The sequence below is a fragment of the Canis aureus genome, chromosome 20, assembly GCF_053574225.1.
Source record: "Canis aureus isolate CA01 chromosome 20, VMU_Caureus_v.1.0, whole genome shotgun sequence".
NCBI lineage: Eukaryota > Metazoa > Chordata > Mammalia > Carnivora > Canidae > Canis > Canis aureus.
Window position 1 is genome coordinate 37,649,361 of NC_135630.1, and position 18,364 is coordinate 37,667,724.

Here is an 18,364-nt window from a genome sequence, read left to right on the forward strand (position 1 = left end):
AGTGAAGAGTTGCTTCATCCCGCCATTATAGTCCTACTGACTTGACTTCTAATATCTTTCCAGAGCATTCTCTTTTCCTTCCTTATACCCACTGCCTCTTACTGTCTCTTGCTACTACATTTCTTTCTGTCCCCAGAGTTGCTCTTTCTAGATCATCCCACATCTATGATAGTGTGTAATCTCAAATGCAAACCGATGCCTCTTAGCCCAATGCCAAACTTCCAAAGCTCCTCATTGCATTCAGGAAAAGTCTAAATTAATTGGTCCTAGTCTCAATCCCCACTGAAGTTTCCCCACTCAATATTGGCCCCATTGCATGGAACTATTTGTATTTCTCTAAATATTCCTTATGGATATATCATAAACCCATGGTTTTCTATTCCTGTCCCAGCCAGCATCTTATTTTATTAATTCCCTTTATCATTTAAACCTTAGAAGAGGTCTCACCTCTGACCTCCAGGTCAGACCAAGTTAGATCTGTCCATACATCCGGCAATAAATTGTATAGAGATAGTTTCCAGGTTGCCTGACCCTGACACCTCCTGCCATCCTCCTCCCACCACCAACATGACTGAGGACTCCCCATTTATTCTTGTGTGTTTCCTTGGTGCCAAGAGCAGTGCCCAGCAGTTGCTGAATATTTGATCAGTTGACTTGGCTTGCATATTTTCAGTATCTTAAAAAGTCATATATCCAGAATGTTGCATTTCCCAAGGTTCATAATAGCCAGCAATTATTAAAGTCATTTGCACACACACGTTCTCTGTGACCACACTGTAAATTCCTACAGACAGAGCACTCAACCCTTCATCTTCATATGCCTTCAGTTCCAGCCAGTGACCCACACAAATGCTGGGTGAGAGGGACAGGTCAGGCTGGGGGACAGGACTGCAATTCTTCTGAGCAAACAACTTCCAAAAAAGATTGGGAGTGGGAATGACTCATCAACTTGGAATGCAATTCCTAGAGGATATTCTGTACAGGAAATCAGAGATCCCCTGTGGAAAGCACTCACGGGTGACTTTAAATTCTAGAAGATTTAAAAAATGCATTACCTGTATTAAGGATGAGGGAGAGGGCAGCCCCGGTAGCGCAGTGGTTTAGCGCCACATGCAGCCCAGGGTGTGATCCTGGAGACCCGGGATCGAGTCCCACGTCAGGCTCCCTGCATGGAGCCTGTGTCTCTGCCTCTCTCTATCTCTCTCTCTGTGTGTCTCAAATAAATAAATAAAAAAAATTAAAAAAAAAAAAAGGATGAGGGAGAAAATAAAGATGACAGAGTTGCCTGAATTTTTAAGACCCGAATTGAATCTAAGACAAACTAATTAGGAAGCCGTGAACATATCCTAGCCAGCATGAAATGGAGAAAGCACTCCCTGATCGGCACATGAGTTATAACGGAAGTCACCTTAAAGAATTTTATTTTTTTTATTTATTTATTTTTTTTACCTTAAAGAATTTTAAAGGAATTACATTAAATAAAAATGTGGCACGTGACTTTAGTAAAAAGGAGGGACATATGATAAGTATTAGCATTAATCTAAGGGCAAATATTTTAATACAATTTATTGAGAAGCTAAGGAAAAAAGAAATCCAACTATTTGCTAAGGATACAGTGTCTATCACTAACATTACATGAATTCCAGATTGAAGTGTTCCAGAAATATATTAGTGAGAGTCTATGGAACAAATCTACGCTTTCTACAGCCTTGTCTATTCTTATGTTGCCAACAGAAAAAGTATATCACCAGGCAATGTCATTACGGAGAAGCAGTACTTTACCGTTGATTTCAAAGGCCTCCATTGCAGGGAACATGGTTTGGTTGACGGCCCCTATTTCTCCGGTGCTAGCCAAGAACTCTTCCTCCTTGAGAATTTCCTTATTTTCCATTGTGAAGCTTTATAAATGGCCAAAAGTCCTGGGGCCAGCAGAAATGCTGTCCTTAAGAGGAACCACTTGGGGAAAGATTGTTCCCATTTAACCACGGCCACTAGTTGTAGACCACACAGCACTTCCCTTTGGCTCTGACTTCTGAATTTGCAAAATGTTTCCTGACATGATCAGAATTGAGCATGTCTCAAAAACAGATTACTCACATGTGGAGCTCCTGTTCGGCCCAGCTGTTTGTTAAGGGGGGGTCGAGGTGGCTTTGGAGCATAAGTCACAGGTCCTTGGAACCACTGCTTTCCCCCAGACCCCCAAGAGTGGGGAGTTGGATAGCGCCAGGGAGAGTGTGAATGTCTCTCTCTCTCTGCCTTCTGCCCATCCAAGTGGGCATCATCCTAGGCCCAAGACGCTGTCCCAGGACCTCTGCAGTTCACACTGAAATCTCTCTCCTCTGACCTACTTTGGCTTTAGGGTTCATCTTTTCTCTTCAAAATGTGGACCTTGGACAGCAGCAGCATCACCTGGGAATTTGTTATAAATACAGAGTGGGGCACCTGGGTGGCTCAGTGGTTGAGCGTCTGCCTTTGGCTCACGTTGTGATCCCGGGGTCCTGGGATTGAGTCCCACATGGGGCTCCCCACAGGGAGCCTGCTTCTCCCTCTTCCTGTGTCTCTGCCTATCTCTGTGTGTCTCTCATGAATAAATAAAATCTTTAAAAAAAAAAAAAAAAGGAAATGCAGAATCCCATCCCATGTGAATCCAAATCTACAGTTCCACTAGATTTCCAGGTGATGTATGTACACTATGGAGAAGCACTGCTCTATACCACCCAGTGTAGCATTTATTTATACTTCCCTTTGTATCTTCCCTTGCTCTCCTTGTGTGGGTGCACACCTGTGTGCTTGCTCTGGCTCCAGTAAGACCTGAGCTCCTTGAGGGGAGAAACCTGCTCCCCAGCTCCTTCTTGTCTAGCATTCCCTATACCAGAAAGGATGCATAGGGTGGTGGTGAACACACAGACCCTACAAGCTCAAACACCTGCATTCAAATTCCACTTGCTCCACATAGCAGCTCCATGACCATGGAAACATCATGTAAGCTCTGAGTGCCTCGGTTTCCTCTTTTGTAAAATAAGGAAGATGGTGTTATATGTGGTGTTAGCTGATGAATTAGATCATGTACTGTGGTTAGGATGGCGCCTGGTGGCGGGCAGCATGCACTAGGGTCATGTGGCTACTATCACTAGAGACCTTGTAAGCATCTTGATTACCAGGGAGATGAAGGCAACAGCTTTTGCCTTAAAAGAGCTCACAGTGTGGCACACAGGGTGGATGTGGATATAACTGAGCTCTAGAAACTTGCTGTTACATAAGGTAGTAACCTGAAGCATTGGAAGAGCTGGAAGTGGCCGGGAGGCAGCAGAGCCCCAGTGGGAACTCCCCAGAAAGCTTGCTGATGAGCTCTGGGTTCAAGGGATGAGCAGGGCTTCACCTGGAGAGTGGAGATGGGTCACAGGCAGGGTGGCTTCAGGGCTCAGGAGGCACGAGACTTTGGGTTGTTTGGAACCTGAGAGGTGAGGAGAGGTGGCCTGAGAAGAAGCTAGGCCCCACTCACTCACTCTGTTTGGCCTGTGGCATGGCAGGAAGCAAAAAGGGAAAGAGACTCAGAAAAATGAGTTACTTGCAGCACCGCCCGTTCCCCACCCCGGCAGAGGTCCAACTGTGGCGCCCACGGTTTCAACATTCATGAAGTCCCTGCCTTGGGTTGAGATACTGGGAGCAGGAGCCAGCACAGAAAAGGTTAAAGGAATTGGAAGTGAGAAAATGAAAGCAGCTCTAGTCTGAAGTGGGGGCCCTTCAAGGTAATAGAGGCTGCAGGGGGCTTCCTGATGGGAGGGGAATATCCCCCCTCCCCCTCCACACACAGAGGAACCTGCTCTTTAGGCCTCCACTCTGCCTGCTCAGCTCAGCTCTGGCCTAGGGCAATCCTCATCCAGGAGGGTGGGGGACCGGGCTCATTGGAAATGCTGTGGGCCATTTATCGAGTGCCACCAGCCTTGGAGGGGGGATTTAGTGGACACAAATGTGATGTTTTGACTCTAGATAGCAGGCCAGACCTATCTGGAGCAGAAACCCAACTCTTTCAGGAATTTCCTGGGGAACCTGGGGTGTCTTACTTCGCTTCTGTGGGTCTCAGCACAAATAGCACATAGAACCATTAACCGATATCCAGGATTTATTGTCAAGCAAGCACCGTGCTGGGCACTGACACACATTACTGGGCACTCACAACAACTTGTAACCAGCCTCAGATCTTATGGTTAGAAAGTGATGCCATCAGAATTTGAGTCCAGGGTACTCTGTGCCTACAGCCTGGTTTAAACCTAGTTTGATCTAGAGGCAGTAATCCAGAGTTCCCACCGGAGTTTTTTTGAAAACACACATAACATTTCTCCACCCTCAGCCTGAGATCCTGGTTTTAATAAGAGCCCCAAGGCTGGTTAAAATGTGCAACGAGGCTGAGGACCTCTGCACAAAAAAATGAAGCAGTCACATACAGCACAGAGACCCATGTGAGCCCTCAGGACTCCCTCCTGAAAGGATCCATTAGGTTGAACCACACGAAATTACTGATTTTCATCCCTTCTTGACATGCAATAAATGGATACTTCCTAGGATCCAAGGTAAACCATCCAGTTTGTAGGACTGGGACTAGAATAAGGCAATTAAGGCACTAGCTTGAGGTGCAAAAGATTCAAAAATCAAGGTAGGTAACATTTTAACACATTATTTTAAAAATCAAAGCTAATGCAAAAAAACCCATGCAGGACAAAATGTCAACATCTTAAAAAAAAAGACGGGATCCACGGTACACTTGCAATGACCCATCACTTGCTCCCCCTTGTCCTGGCCTTGTTTCAGCATTCCAATTTGCAAAATAGGACACCAGAAGTTGCCCCTGTTTGCCCATAGGGTGGGTGTGAGGGTCAAACAAAATAATAAAGGTGTAAGTAAGCGTGTTTATAAATGAAAGGGCTCTCGGTAGAATAGCATCTTCTATCAAGCCAGCACATAATGTGAAACTCCTGCATTGTCAATGTGACCCTTAAAAATCCCTTAGATCTCCCAGAAAGTACAAAACACAGTTTGGGGAATATTGTACAGTCTCTTCCTTAGTGTCTTCCACTCAGACACTTTTATCTCCAGTAATAAGGACCTAGCGGTTTCTTCTCTCAAGCACCAGATGAAGTGGTCAACTTGCATTTGGGACCATGCTGTTCAAGAAATGAAGGGTTTGGCTTTATTTTTCTAGCAAAGTGCATATCATTGGATTGCAGAATTTAAATGTGTGTTCAGAGTGGCTCTGATGTAGTTATGTGAAGTTCTCCAGAGTGACAACCAAGTGGCTCGCAGTGCTCTTTTAGATAGACAGGGTAATGAGGCTGGAGTCCCAAGCAAATATGACCCCAAGCCTGATGGTCTCTGCAGAGCTGGACTTTCTATGAACTCATGGACCTCAAACTGGTTTAAGTCAATGGGCCACCTGGCAGACCAAGAACTCCTGAGCAACCTCGTTCCAGCTGAAATTGGGGCAATCATGTCTTGCATGATGTAAAAATCACCAGCACAAACCCAAGTGTTCAAAACAAACAAAACCCCATCAGCAAGCAGGCAAGTGGGAAAGTCAATGAAGCTTAGCAACTGCTGATTAATATTAAAAATTTAAAATCCTCAGGTGCCTGGGTGGCTCCATCGGTTGAGTGTAGACTCTTGGTTTTGGTTCAGGACATGATCTCAGGGTGATGATACGAGAGAGCTTGGTTCTTGTCTCATGGAGTTGAAGAATGAATCTCGCAGACACAGGAAAGTGAGTATAGGAACAGAAGTTTATTAAGTAAAGACACAGAGAAAGCTCTCAGAAGTAAGAGGGATCCTGACAGGGTTGCCACTGAGGACTTGCAGGATTGGTCTTTTATTAGAAGCCTAATCAGGGAACCTAAATCCTTTTAACATCATCTATTGATATCACCATTGAGTAAGTATCAATGTTATCACTATTGATAACATCTTTAATGGCTTACTTCTTCTTTGGGTCTGGTTATTTATTCTTTGTTGGTCACAGATGACTGCAATAAAAAGACATCCTCCCCGCCCACATCTAGGGCAGCGTGGTCTGGCTTGTTCCCTTATGTCTGGTTTCCTGACACCTCAGCATTTTTGGGACTTTTGTGAGCCTGCTTCCATGGCCCCCTACCTAGCTCTGCCTAGCCTGGTTTGTCCCCTACTCAGTGGGACCAAGCCCAATGTCCAGCTCCCGGCTCAGCACATTGTCTGCTTATCTCTCACCCTAAGCTACTCCTTATTCCTGCTCTCCCTTAACCGAGGCAGTGGGAATCCAGAATCGTGGGGCACACAGACTTGACAGGCAAGCAAAGAGGGTCAGAAGAAGGGCTGGAAGCCCTGTGTGCAGAGTTAGGGGAGCCTGGGTTCTTCAGCTCTCTGGTGCAGTAGAAACCACATCTAGCCAGGTTGGCTAGAGGACATTTAGAGGAAGAATGTAGAGGACTTCGAGATTTGACAGAAAGAATTGGGTTTAGAAAAGAGAAAAACTGAGGTAGTTGGGATGGGGGAAGGAAACAGAGCAGGGCTAAGGCCAGGTAGCAGAAATGGCCTGCTCAGGACAACACCACTAGGAAGGAGTAAAGCCCCAACTCTTTTTAGCCTATTTTCTCTCTGCCTATGATTTAAATACCAGTAAGGGATTATGCCTTTGGTTTAGCTCTGTTTGCTTGCCTTCCCCTTGGCCGAGTTACCGCACGTTCCTCATTCTAACTGTAGTGAACTGAATGACAATAAGGAAGAGGTTGTGTTGATAAAGGACGTTGGGGTGCTCTGGGAAATGTGCTTGTTTTTTCCTATTGCTGATTAGTACCCCATTGAATGGATGTACCGCCATTTATTTATCTATTCACCCATTGATGGTCATTTGTGTTGGTGATGGGGGGGCTTGGTTCTTGTCTCACAGAGTTCAAGAATGCATCTCACGGACCAGGAGAGTGAGTAAAGGGACAGAGATTTATTAAGTAAAGACACAGAGGAAGCTCTCAGAAGTGAGAGGGGTCCTGACAGGGTTGCCACTGAGGGCTTTTAGAGTTGGTCTTTTATTGGAAGCCAACCAGGGAACCTAAATCCTTTTAACATATCTATTGATATCACCACTGGGTTGATAGTTAGGACTAGTGATAACATTTTTTAATGGCTTACTTCCTTTTTAGGGTCCAGCAATTCTTTTTTGGTCACAAGTAGATGTTGTAACAAGACCCCACCTCTGGCACCGGGAACAGGATTGTCTGGTTTATTTATCTCTGGTTTACTTTCATCTCCACATTTTGAGGATTTTTGTGAGCTTGATTCTTGGCCCCCTACCTAGCCCTGCCTAGCCCCATTTATCCCTACTTCCTTCATCAGCCGGAGCTTTGTGGGACCCAACTCGTTGGAACACAACCCAGGCAAGGGTAGCCTCACAGCTATCAGAAATAACACCGTTGATTCATTCCCCACTAATTCACTCTCTGATTTTTTTTTTCTTGTTTCAAGCTTTTATTTAGATTCCGGTTAGTTAGCATAGAGTTGTATATTAGTTTCAGATGTGCAATATAGTGATTCGATGGTTTCATATAACACCCGTTGCTCATCACAAGTTCCCTCTTTACCCCATCATCTATTTCACCCAACTGCCTGCCAACCTCCCCTCTGAACAAACCATCAGTTTGTTCTCTAGGATTAACAATCTGTTTTCTGGTTTGCCTCTCATTTTTCCTCTCTTATGTTCAGATTTAAATTCAATAATTATTGATCCTTTTTATCCAGTTCTCAATTTTACCTATTTCTGGAAGAAACAATATCTTCAACAACAAAATAGCAAACAGATTTAAAAAAAAAAAAACAGAACAACCCAGAAACAATCAACCGTCAGTGAATAGAGCATCCCTCTCCAAAAGTCCCCAAGAAAAGGCCTAGAGGCAGCTCTTCTCCTTCTTATATAGCTCATGACTTGGTATGGAGTTGAGAATGCTCCAAAGGCCCTGGATGAGGCATTTACTGAGGCATTTAGTTACAATTGACCTGCATTTGAGCCCCTTTCAATGTTTAAGGTCTTTCCCACCTTTGGTGATTTATTTTTATTTTTATTTTTTAAAGATTTTATTTATTTATTCATGAGAGACAGAGAGAGGCAGAGACACAGCAGAGGGAGAAGCAGGCTCCACGCAGGAAGCCCGAAGCGGGACTTGATCCTGGGACTCTGGGATCACATCCTGAGCCAAAGGCAGATGCTCAACCACTGAGTCACCCAGGCATCCCCACCTTTGGTGATTTAATGGAAGAAACCATGCCAACTAGAGACAGCAGAGAGTCAAGTTGCATGAGTTCCCAGCCTTGCTTGCAGCCAGGCATAGGCATGTGGCCAACCATACCTTCCACATTCCTTCAAAGGAGAAGCAAGGAATCCCTGCACAGCAGGGAAGGGGCAGCAGCTCCAGCAATGCCAAGGAGCAGCAGAGGCAGCAGGAAGGTGGCAGCAGCAGATGGGTCCTCACGGGATGAGTTCTGTGGGATGATCTGGGCTGCAGCCTCATATCCCTGAAATGACCTTTGTCCTGGTCTGATTCTGCTGTCTCATCGGCAATTCTGTGAGCTCCCAGCAGCCCTCCGGTGATTTCCTTCTCGGCTTAAATGAGTCAGATTTTCATCTCGGTTGCTTGCAATGGATAATGCAGACTGGTACAGACAGCAAAAGATGTGATCAGCAATCCAGACCTTTGGGAGGCTCAAGTCTAAGACTTTTGGAGAAAAATAAAGTCCAAGTATCTTATTGCTTGGCAAAGAAGAGCCTCTGTGATTGTGCCAATGCCTCGTCTAGGCTGGTGCTGCCCTCTCTTCCACCCACTCACTCACCTTTCTCTGGTCTTCTTGAATTCCTACAGTTTATCAATGCTGTTCCTTCAGTTGAAGACTTTCTCACTCCCAAATCCCTTCTGGTGAATGACTATCACTCATCCTAAGGGCACCTTTTCAATGAATCCTACTGCCAAGTAGAACTGACCCCTCACACTCCCAATCCATCTTTTCAATGTATATTCTGCACAGAGATTCCTCAATAGCACAAATAACTCTACAAGTGGTTGTTTTTTCTTTCTTTTTTTAGAGATTTTATTTAAGAAAGAGAGAGAGAGAGCACAAGAGGGAGGGAGAGGCAGCAAGAGAGGAAAAAACAGATTCCCTGCTGAACAGGGAGCTCAAAGCGGGGCTCAGTCTTAGTACCCTGAGACCATGACCTGAACAGAAGGCAGATGGTTAACTGAATGAGCCACCGAGGTGCCCCAGTGGTTGCTTTTATTGGTCTCTTCCCGACTGTGAGTTCCCCAAGAGCAGGAACCACACATTACATTGCTTAAACCTCAGTTCAAGCAGGAATAAAGAAGTGAAAGGATGAGTGGGAATTATCCAGACACTGAGGAGCAAACCCCACGCAGCATGCCAGCCGCACCGGGAATTGTGCATTGCCCAGTGATATGTGGAAAAAGGAGAGAAAAGTACAGGCCTGAACCCCTTTTCTTTTCTTATGGGCTCTGTTAGATCGGATCTCAAAGAATGGTGATGAAGAAATACTGTGGGAATCTATGGGTATGTTATTTATTTATTTATTTATTTATTTATTTATTTATTTATTTATATTCATTTATTCATGAGAGACACAGAGAGAGAGGCAGAGATATAGGCAGAGGGAGAAGCAGTCTCCCTGCAGGAGCCTGATGTGGGATCTGATCTCGGAATCCTGGGATCATGACCTGAGCCGAAGGCAGACGTTCAACCACTGAACCACCCAAGCATCCTTCTATGGCTATTTTAATCTGGCACAAAGCTTGTTTGCAAAAACTGTAAATTTTATGGCCAATTCCATCTGAGATTTATTCTTTAGGGTCCTTAACCTCGGTGCCTAGATGTTAACTACTGACCCTTGGTATTTATCTTGCCCAGCATGGGACAACTTAACAAGGAATCTGCACTATCCACTGGTGAAATTTCTGCAGAAGGGAGACACTGGGGGCTTTTTTCTGCAGAGGAGAGACACTGGGGGCTTTTGCTGAAGCTATACCTCTTCTCTGCCCTGTCCTGGCTGGGAAATAAAGTGTTCACATGAGGGCATTTTTAGCCAAACTCTACCCCTCCCTCCTTTTAATCATTTTTTTAGTAGGAAGATGTGCAATATGCAACACAGTGCTGACTCCTTCATCATTTGGTCTGACTCTGCCCTTTCCCCTAAAAGAAGCTGCCATCTGGGAACTCAAGTCTAAGCACCGTGCTGGGTGGGGTAAAACTATCTAAAAATACAAATGCAAGTAGTTCTACTATTAGTCTATAAAATTCCCAGGCTATTATTATTTCACTTGTGTCATTTCTGATTACAGATAAGAGTTAACTAGCGGTGATTGTACAAACTGGATACGAAGAGGAAGGGAAGCAAAGTCCTGATGCAGAGGTTTTAAGGGCTGGGTGGAGAGGAGCTGAATTGATTGCATTTCCGTAGACTGACTTCTAGAATGGTCGATTTCATAGAATCACTTCCCCAAGATGTACCCAGAATGTTTACATTTTAGTTCCCACTCTGGGCCTGGCACAGTTAGGCAATTACATAGGCTATTCTTCACAACGATCATCTTTAAGTATAAATGTCATTTTTCTTTTTCTGCAGATGAAGAAACTGAGACCCAAGACCAGTCAAAGTGTATATTGAAGGTCATACAATCAAGTCTGTCTGACTCTAGAGCCAAAAGTGACCATTACATGTCCCCTGAATCCTGGACTCCCGGGCACTGAAGAGGGCCAGAGTTGTTTAAACGATGCATTCGTTAGAGAATTTTTGCCTGAAGCAGTGGAGCTGATGTCACTCACTGCAAAAAAAAAAAAAAAAAAAAAAAAGCTGGTGAGCCTACAGGAAAATAACACAGGATGCCCTCTCCCCTCCTTGAGGTTCTGGCTGTCCCTCTAAAAGAGATTGTGTCCTCAGCTGAAACTAACCCTAAGGACATGCTCGCAGAATGCACTGGATCCAAACACACTGCCACATCGTCTATCATAGCAAAGAACTGGAGATCATCTGAATGGCCTTGAGGAGGGAACACTGAGAATATTATGCAGCCATCAACAAGAACAAGATAGATCTGATTATGTTAATTAGGAGAGAATTACAAGAGTTATCATTAAGGAGGGGGAAAAAAGGGCAGAATAAATGAATAGTTTGATTCCAGTGATACAAATTAAGAAGCATAAGCATAGGCACACTACATGATAAGTCATTTATAAAAGTTTTTAGAAGTAGAATAGTGCACAGAGATCTTTCACCAGTGGCTATCTTTGCAATAAGAGATCAGAAAGGCTATAATTTTTAAATCATTGTTAATCATCATTTCATAATAAAAATTCTTTTTTTTTAAAGACTTTGTTTATTTATTCATAAGAGACTGAGAGAGGCAAAGACATAGACAGAGGGAGAAGCAGGCTCCCCACAGGGAGCCTGACACAGGACTCGATCCCAGGACCCCAGGATCATGCCCTGAGCCAAAGGTAGATGCTCAACCACTGAGCCACTCAAGCATCCCTCATAATAAAAATTCTTAACATTTATGCTATGTTTATATCATCTTTGCGCTGTCCCAAGCTTTTCGTATATTTTAATGTATTTGATCCACATGATACTATCACTATGAAATTGGTATTATTAGGTCCATTTTGTACATAGGGAAAGCTAGTTCAGAGAAGTTAAATAACTTGCCCAATGGAAAAAAAAATAATAACTTCCCCCAATGGTGATCCCTGGGTGGCTCAGCAGTTTAGCCCCTGCCTTCCGCCCAGGGTGTGATCCTGGAGTCCTGGGACCGAGTCCCATATCAGGCTCCCTGCATGGAGCCTGCTTCCCCCTCTGCCTGTGTCTCTGTCTCTCTCTCTCTCTCTATGTCTCTCATGAATGAATAAATAAATAAATAAATACATAAATAAAATCTTAAAAAAAAACTTCCCTAAAGAAAGCCTCCTAGCTGTTAACTGACAGAGTAGGGGGGTTTGAGCTCAGGCACTGAGGCTCCTGAGTTGAGGCTTATAACCACTATAATACACTGCCTTCCAGAATAATATAATACATGTTCAGAAATTACAAAGGAAATATTGATAAAAGGATAAACCTAAGGAGGAGTAGTCCACTGACCCCCACATTACCTCCTGAGGGACAAAATTTTCAAATTTTTCTAGCTATCTCTTCTGATTATTATCTCCCTATTTTTATATGTGTATGTTGCTGTTTTTGATTTACCAATTCTAGAATAATCTATTGATGTCATGTTATGGAAGATAAGGACTTAGCTCTCTTCTACTGCTATTCCTTACTTCCTCCAATGCTGCCTTCCCCCAGATTTAACTGAATGCTTGAATTTCCATGACCATGTACATATTTTCACAGTTTAGCCAAGCCATCAGCTATAATTGCCTTGCCTTTTTTTGTCTTTCTTAATAGTTGGCTTATTTTTTTCATTTGTTAAACTTCCTATGAATCCATCCTTATATTTTTCTAAATGTTCAATCAGATCTGTTTAAAAACAGTAAATATTAGTTTTCAAGCAACCATATATATTCAATATTCTAGGAAGTCTATTTTTCTGAGAGAACTCTCTCTTGAAGTTTTTAATTAAATTAAATTAATTTTATATACTGTTTGAATTTTTTGTCATGTGCTAATACTGCATTAACAATACTAAATAAGGGTTTAAAGCAAGTTTATTGAGGTGTAATGGGCATGTGATTAACTGCACATATTTAAAGTGTGCAATGTGAGACATTTGGCATATGTATACATCTGTGAAACAATTACCACAATCAAGATGTCTGTTACCCCAGAAAGTCTTCTTGGGCCCCTTTGACAGCCATCCTGCTTATCTTCATAGCCCACATCCCCAAGCAACCACTGATCTACTTTCTATCACTATAGATTTGTTTGTATTTTCTAGAGTTTCTATAAATGGAATCATACAGCATGTCCTTCATTTGTTTGACTTCTTTCATTTGGCATAACTATTTTGAAAGTCATCCACATTATTGCATATATCAATAATTTCTTCTTGTTGTTCCTCTTCTTCTTCTTTACTTTGTACTTTTCCATTGCATAGATACATCATAATTTGTTTATCTATTCATCTTTTGACAGTCATTTGGGTTGTTTTCAGTTTGGGGCTATTATAAGTAAAACTGTTATAAACATTTGCATGTGAGTCTTTGTATGAACACATACTTCCTTTCCTACGGATAAGTATCTAGGAGTGGAGTGCCTGGATCGTATGGTAGGTGCATGTTTAACATTTAAAAAAAAAACAATTTTCCAAAATAATTATACCATTTTACGTTCCCATCAGCAATATATGAGAGTTTCAGTTCCTTCATGTCGTTGTCAACTGGGATGGTTAATTTTATGTGTCAATTTGACAGAGCTAAGAGCTGCCCAGAGAGCTGGTAAAACAAATTCTGGGTGTGTCTGTGAAAGTGTTTCTGGAGGACATTAGTATTTGATTCAGTAGACTGAGTAAAGAAGATCTTCCCTAGCCTCACCAGAGTGGACAGGAATCATCTAATCCACTGATGGTGGGGATGAATAAAAGGGTAAAGGAAGGGCAAATTCCCTCTCTCTTTTCTTGAGCTGGGACATGCATCTTCTTGAGCCCTTAGATATTCCTGGTTCTCAGGCCTTTAGACTAGGACTGAATTAGACCACAGACTTTCCTCCTTCACTAGCTTGTAGATGGTGGATTGTGGAACTTTTCAGGTTTCAGAACTGCACAATCCAATTCCCATAAGAAATATCCTCCCATATGTCATATATACACCTGATTGGTCTTGTTTCCCTGGGGAACTCTAACTAATACACCAACATACTTGCTATGGTCACTCATGGTCACTCATTAATTTTAGCCATTCTAATAGCTATATTATTCTAATATAATAATAATATTTCATTGTAGTTTAAATTTGCATTTCCTTGGGGTGCCTTGGTGGCTCAGTCAAAGCATCTGCCTTTGGATCAGGTCATGATCCCAGGGTCCTGGGTTTGAGTCCTATGTTGGGCTCCCTGCTCAGTGAGGAATCTGCTTCTCCCTTTCCCTTTGCCCCTCCCCCCTGCTTATGCACTCTCTCTCTCTATGTCAAATAAAATCTTTAATAAAAAAATTTGCTTTGCCCTAATGATTAATAATATTGAGTATCTTTTTTTTTTTTTTTAAGATTTTATTTACCTATTCATGAGAGATACAGAGAAAGAGAGAGAGAGGGAGGCAGAGAGAAAAGCAGGCTCCATGAAGGGAGCCTGATGCAGGGTTCGATCCTGGGACTCAAGGATCACGCCCTGGGCCAAAGGCAGGCACTCAACCGCTGAGCCACCCAGGTGTCCCAATACTGAGTATCTTTTAAGTGCTTATTTGCTATCCAGAGATCTTTGGTAAACGGTCTGCTCAAATTTCTGTATGGTTTTAATTTGAGTGGTTTGTTTTCTTATTGTTGAGTTTTGAGAGTTCTTTATATTTTCTTACCACAAGTTCTTTATCAGATACCTGGCTTGCAAGGATTTTCTCCCAGACTTGGCTTGTTTTTCACTCTTTTAAGAGTTAGAAAAAGGAAAACTATAAAAAAAAAAAAACAAAAAACAAAAAACAAAAAACCCAAAACAAAACATGGTTATCTCAGATACAAAAAAAAAAAAAAAAAAAAAAAAGCACTTAAAATAATCCAACATCAATTACTAAGAAACACCCTCCCACCACCAATTTGGAATATAAGGGAACTTCTTTAACCTAAGGAAAAGCACCTATAAAATTCCTAAATTAAATACCATATTTAATGATAAAAGACAAAAGTTTTCCTCCTAACATCGGGAATGAGGCAAGTGTATCTGTCCTCACTGCTTCTATCCAACACTGTACTTGAGGGTCTAGCCATTTATTAAGAAAAAAGTTAAAAAAAAAATCTCAATTGAAAAGGAAAAAGTAATATTGTCTTTATTCACAAACAACATGATCACTTATACAGAAAATCCACTAGTATCTATGTAAATGTTATTAGAACTAAAAAATGAGGGGGCGGGGCAAGATGGCAGAGGAGTAGGGTCCCCAAGTCACCCGTCCCCATCAACTTACCTAGATAACTTTCAAATCATCCTGAAAAACCTACAAATTTGACCTGAGATTTTTTTTTTTTTTTTTTTTGTGACCTGAGATTTAAAGAGACAACAGCTGGAACGCTACAAAGAGAAGCGTTCCATCTTCTAACAAGGCTTCTAACAAGGTAAGAAGGCAGAAAAAAATAAAAAAGAATCCAGTGGGGGAGGGGCCCGCGAGGAGCCGGGCTAAGGGGGGCGGCGGGAGCCTCGGGACAGGAGAGCCCAGCCCCGGAGAGGCAGGGACTTGAAAAATCCGCACTGGATTCCTCCTGGACAGAAAGGCGCCGGCAGGGAACTCGGGCAGCACCGCAGGAGGCGCGGTGGAGCCCCCAGGTTCCCGGGGTCACTACCAGAGGAGGTGCGCCCGGGGGAGGGCGCCCCGCACCCCGCGGGCCCAGCGGGTAAAGGGCTGGAGCGCCGGGCGGGGCCCCGGGAGCAGCTCGGGCGGCGGCTCCGCATGGAGGGGGCTGCGGGGCGGGAGCCCAGGGCGCAGGGGGACACAGCCCCCGATCCTGAGCTCCCCCGGGACAGGCGGAGGCCGGGAGGGCCCAGGACGGCGAGGACCCTCCTGCCCCGGGCGCCCCCGAGCTGCGCAGATCGGCGCACCCGCCCCTGGAGCATCCAGGCCCGAGCGGACTGGGAGCTGCGGGAGTTACTGCGGGAGCTGACTCCAGGGCTGGAGAGCTGGCCCCGCCAGTGGTGGTGTTCCTCCTGGTGTCACCCTGTGCCTGGGACGGAGCAGGGCCGCCGGGGAGCAGGGGCCTCACGGGGTAAGCAGCTCCCACTGAGCCCAGCCCCCGGCGGGATGCGGGGCAGCTCCCCCAGGTGCACACACCTGAGAATCAGCACAGCAGGCCCCTCCCCCAGAAGACCAGCTAGAAGGACAAGGGAAGAGCAAGTTCTTGGAGGAGCAGCCCTGGAAAGCTCCAGTGCTGGAAATCGAGGGATTTATAGCATATAGAACCAGAGGGTACCCTTCCTTTTTTTTTCCTTCCTTTTTCCAGTACAACTCATTTTCATATCAGACTGTAAATTTCCATTTCTTTTAATCTTTTCCCACCTTAACTACAATATTTTACCACCTCTTCATTTTTAAGATTCTTCCTTTTTGACTTTCATATTTCTATAATTACAGGTCCTAGATATACTTTCCACCTCTAGATTCCCTTCAACGTACGCAACTTAATTTTGGGAGATATACAAGATATGCTTTTTTTGTTTCGTTTTGTTTTCTGTTTTTTTGTTTTCTCTGCCTCATTTTGTTCTACAATGGGGGAAGTTAATACCTACTAAAACATGACCCGTATGCACCCAGAACCAAGCAGTATATCATGCTGGTTCATTCTGTGAGATTCCTCATTCCCATTCTGCCCCCCTCTTTTATCTCATTTATGTTTTGGTGGTCAATGTTGCGGCCCTCTACAAGTATTTCTGGTTTATATAAATTTGGGACTGAGCATCTTCTAACATACAGAATTTAATATACTTAGAAAGAAGAGGACCACCCTCTAGAACCCCTCAGGTAGACTACATTATGCCTCCACTACAACTTCTTCACCACCACTATCTCGCAGTACCCCCCTTTTTTCTTCTCCTTTTTTTCTTTTTCTTTTTCTTTTTCTCTTCTTCTTTAGAATTCCTAGCATTTATTTTTTACTACTTTGTTTTAAAATTTGTGTTTTTTTTAAATAAAATAAATAAAATTTGTTTTTCACTTTAGTGCTCCTTTTGTTTTATTTCATTCTGATCTTTGTTTTCAATTTCTGGTATCTGACCTTGGCAGAATCATCTAGTGAGAAATTTACATAGGTCGTGGTTGATATTCTTGATGCAGCCCACTCATACAGCCACTTTGCACTGAGCAAAATGACTAGAAAGAAGAACTCACCACAAAAGAAAGAATCAGAAACAGTACACTCTGTCACAGAGTTACAGAATTTGAATTACAATTCAATGTCAGAAAGCCAATTCAGAAGCACAATTATAAAGCTACTGGTGGCTCTGGAAAAAAGTATAAAGGATTAAAGAGACTTCATGACTGCGGAATTTAGTTCTAATCAGGCCGAAATTAAAAATCAATTAAAGGAGATGCAATCCAAACTGGAGGTTCTAACAACGAAGGTTAATGAAGTAGAAGAACGAGTGAGTGACATAGAAGACAAGTTGATGGCAAGGAAGAAAGCTGAAGAAAAAAGAGGAAAACACAAAAGACCATGAGAAAAGGTTAAGGGAAATAAATGACAGCCTCAGAAGGAAAAATCTACATATAATTGGGGTTGCAGAGGGCACCAAGAGGGACAGAGGACCAGAAAACATATTTGAGTAAATCATAGCTGAAAGCTTCCCAAATTTGGGGAGGGAACAGGCATTCAGATCTAGGAGATAGAGAGGTTCCCCCCCTAAAATCAATAAAAACTGTTCAACTTCTAGACATTTAATAGTGAAACTTACAAATTCACTATAAGATAATGAAAGATAAAGAGAAAATCCTTAAAGCAGCAAGAGACAAGAGATCCCTAACATATATGGGGAGAACTATTAGAACAGAACTCTATTAGCAGAACTCTCCACAGAGACCTGGCAGGCCAGGAAGGCCTGGCAGGATATATTCAGGGTCCTAAATGAGAAGAACATGCAGCCAAGAATACTTTATCCAGCAAGGCTCTCATTCAGAATAGAAGGAGAGATAAAGAGCTTCCAAGATAGGCAGGAACTGAAAGAGTATGTGACCACCAAACCAGCTCTGCAAGAAATATTAAGGGGGACTCTGTAAAAGAAAGAGGAAGTCCAAAGAAATAATCCACATAAACAGGGACTGAATAGGTATTACGATGACACTAAATTCATATCTTTCAATAGTAACTCTGAACGTGAATGGGCTTAATGATCCTATCAAAAGACGCAGGGTTTCAGACTGGATAAAAAAGGAAAACCCATCTATTTGCTGTCTACAAGAGACTCATTTTAGACCTAAGAACACCTCCAGCCTGAAAATGAAAGGTTAGAGAACCATTTGCCATTCAAATGGTCCTCAAAAGAAAGCAGGGGTAGCAATCCTCATATCAGATAAATTAAAGATGATCCCAAAGACTGTAGTAAGAGATGAAGAGGGACACTATATCATACTTAAAGGATCTATCCAACAAGAGGACCTAATAATCATGAATATGTATGCCCCTAATGTGGGAGCTGCCAAATGTATCAATCAATTAATAACCAAAG

The 18,364-nt window shown here is 43.1% G+C and overlaps 1 protein-coding gene and 2 long non-coding RNA genes across 4 annotated transcripts in view; 1 reads left to right on the top strand and 2 right to left on the bottom strand.

Moving 5' to 3' along the window:
- Nucleotides 1-8,502, bottom strand: part of MARCO (macrophage receptor with collagenous structure) — a 44,759-nt gene extending 36,257 nt beyond the window's left edge. The window contains exon 1 of one of the 2 annotated variants that reach the window (XM_077861420.1): nt 8,364-8,502. Coding sequence is in view for 1 of the 2 variants with exons in the window: in XM_077861419.1 (XP_077717545.1) it covers nt 1,783-1,891 (109 nt within the window). In the remaining variant the exon portion in view is untranslated. Of the gene's footprint in view, nt 1-1,782; nt 2,019-8,363 lie in introns of those variants that run through there. The other variant, XM_077861419.1, reaches the window with a different exon arrangement.
- An 861-nt stretch (nt 8,503-9,363) lies between these two features.
- LOC144291708 (uncharacterized) lies at nt 9,364-11,385 on the top strand. Its single transcript, XR_013359086.1, has 2 exons — nt 9,364-9,573; nt 10,643-11,385. It is a non-coding gene; the product is annotated as an uncharacterized LOC144291708 (long non-coding RNA).
- A 2,887-nt stretch (nt 11,386-14,272) lies between these two features.
- On the bottom strand, nt 14,273-15,249 carry LOC144291709 (uncharacterized). The gene is made up of 3 exons (XR_013359087.1): nt 15,194-15,249; nt 15,120-15,162; nt 14,273-14,606 (listed from the first exon to the last, which is right to left on the bottom strand). It is a non-coding gene; the product is annotated as an uncharacterized LOC144291709 (long non-coding RNA).
- Between the last annotated feature and the right edge of the window lie 3,115 nt (nt 15,250-18,364).